Source organism: Acomys minous (genome assembly GCF_964271855.1).
Source record: "Acomys minous genome assembly, chromosome: 5".
In the NCBI taxonomy this organism is placed as follows: domain Eukaryota; kingdom Metazoa; phylum Chordata; class Mammalia; order Rodentia; family Muridae; genus Acomys; species Acomys minous.
This window is the reverse complement of record NC_140494.1, coordinates 82,132,765-82,134,754: the sequence shown is the minus strand read 5'-3', so window position 1 is coordinate 82,134,754 and position 1,990 is coordinate 82,132,765. Positions and strand designations below refer to the sequence as shown.

General features: G+C 35.7%; 1 protein-coding gene across 1 annotated transcript; it reads left to right on the top strand.

Moving 5' to 3' along the window:
• Nucleotides 1-599: 599 nt before the first annotated feature.
• On the top strand, nucleotides 600-1,710 carry LOC311598397 (olfactory receptor 7G2-like; the record flags this gene model as incomplete). Its single annotated transcript, XM_084783453.1, has 2 exons — nucleotides 600-634; nucleotides 777-1,710. 2 exons carry the CDS (start codon nucleotides 600-602, stop codon nucleotides 1,708-1,710), a joined length of 969 nt encoding a protein of 322 aa, XP_084639579.1.
• Between the last annotated feature and the right edge of the window lie 280 nt (nucleotides 1,711-1,990).

Sequence of the window (1,990 nt, the reverse complement as noted above, 5' to 3'; positions counted from 1 at the left end):
GAGTTCTTCTGCTCTGTGTATCAACAAATTCTTGATATTTTCCTCTGCATTTCCTCTTCATCTTTCTATTTGATTTCTATTTGATTTTTTCTATTGATTAATAAGCAAATATAAATGTAAAACATTGTAAATATGTTTAGAAAAGATCCTTACTCTAGATGATTCTGATATTATGATTTTTAATTGTGTTTCTTTTTTTATCTATTAAGTTTGTTCATTGGCCGTGTCATATTGGTACATAGTGCATCAATTTATCCCAACTCTTATACTTTCTAGTCGCACTCCTGTTTCTGTTATTTCTTCATCTCCCTATAATAGTCTTTCCCACATTAAGATGTCCTATAATTCCAAGATATACAGTATTTATTTTAAATTTCATTCACAGAATTCTGAAAACTTATGAACAATTGATACTAAAAAGTTGTTGATGAATATTTCTGTTAAGGAAAGAAAGTATGTTAAGTGGAAAAAATAGAGATGATTGAACGGTGGAATATATTTCATTGTTTGGGTAACGTTTGGGTAAGTTGTAATGGATAAGCATACACATGGGTTTCATTATTCAGTGGGGTTCACTAAATGAAGTTTTCTATAGCAGAATGGTAAAAAGCAACATTAGAAAACTTGTTGAAGTGTGAGATTTATGCCCTCCTCCCTAAAGATTATTACCTGTAATTTTTTACGGTTTTTTGTAAGTACATATAACATAGAATTGGGTGATGCCCTGGATCCGTATATTTGATTCCATTTTCACCACATTAACTCATATGTATCAGTAATACAGAATACAGAAATCAGACATCTGCTTCAGAATTCTATCTTCTGGGATTGACAGATGATCCAGAACTGCAGCTCATCCTCTTTGGACTCTTCCTGTTCGTGTACCTGGTCACACTGCTGGGAAACATGATGATTATCTTGGCTATCAGCCTTGACTCCCACCTCCACACCCCCATGTACTTCTTCCTGTCCAACCTATCCTTCACTGACATCTGCTTCATCACCACCACAGTTCCCAAGATGCTGATAAACATCCAGAGACAGAACAACAGCATCAGTTATACAGATTGTCTAACGCAGCTGTATTTTATTGTTTTCCTGGGTGGAATGGAAAACTTTCTTCTTGCAGCAATGGCTTATGATCGCTATGTGGCCATCTGCCACCCACTTAGATACGCAGTCATTATGAATCCAAGAATCTGTATTCTGCTATCTTTGCTCTCCTTGTTCAGTAGCATGACAGATGCCCTGCTCCACAGTCTGCTGGTGTTGCGACTCTCCTTCTGTACAAACCAAGAAATTCCCCACTTCTTCTGTGAAGTTGCTCAGATAATCAAGCTGTCATGTTCTGACACGCTTATCAATAACATAGTGATATATCTGGCAGCTTTCATATTTGGTGGAATTCCATTTGGGGGCATTGTTTTGTCTTATGTTCAAATTGTTTCTTCGATTTCGAAAAAGCCTTCAATGAGAAGCAGTTACAAAGCCCTTTCCACATGTGGGTCTCATTTGTCAGTTGTTTCCCTGTTCTATGGCTCAGTGTTTGGGGTCTATATCAGCTCTGCAGTGGCTGACTCTACCAGAAAGACTGCTATGGCTTCGGTGTTGTACACTATGGTACCTCAGATGTTGAACCCCTTTGTGTATAGTCTGAGGAACAAAGACATGAAAGAAGCCTTGCAGAAAATAAGTGGTGGGACTTTCTAACAGTATATTTAACCAAAGCTGTTGTCACCTTTGAAAGCTAGCTTCTATCTTAACACATAATTAGGCCCTTTAGAATTATATTTTGTTAATATTTCTACTGCTAGGCTAAAATAGCCATATATTATAAATTCTGAAACCTCTTACTGATAATATTATCTTTGTTAGATAATAGCCATGATTTAATTAGGTAATGTTAGCAAATTTAATGGGATTCATGTTTTCTAAAGATACATATAAATAAATTTTCAATTGGAATACAATGAAATTATAGCAATAATAG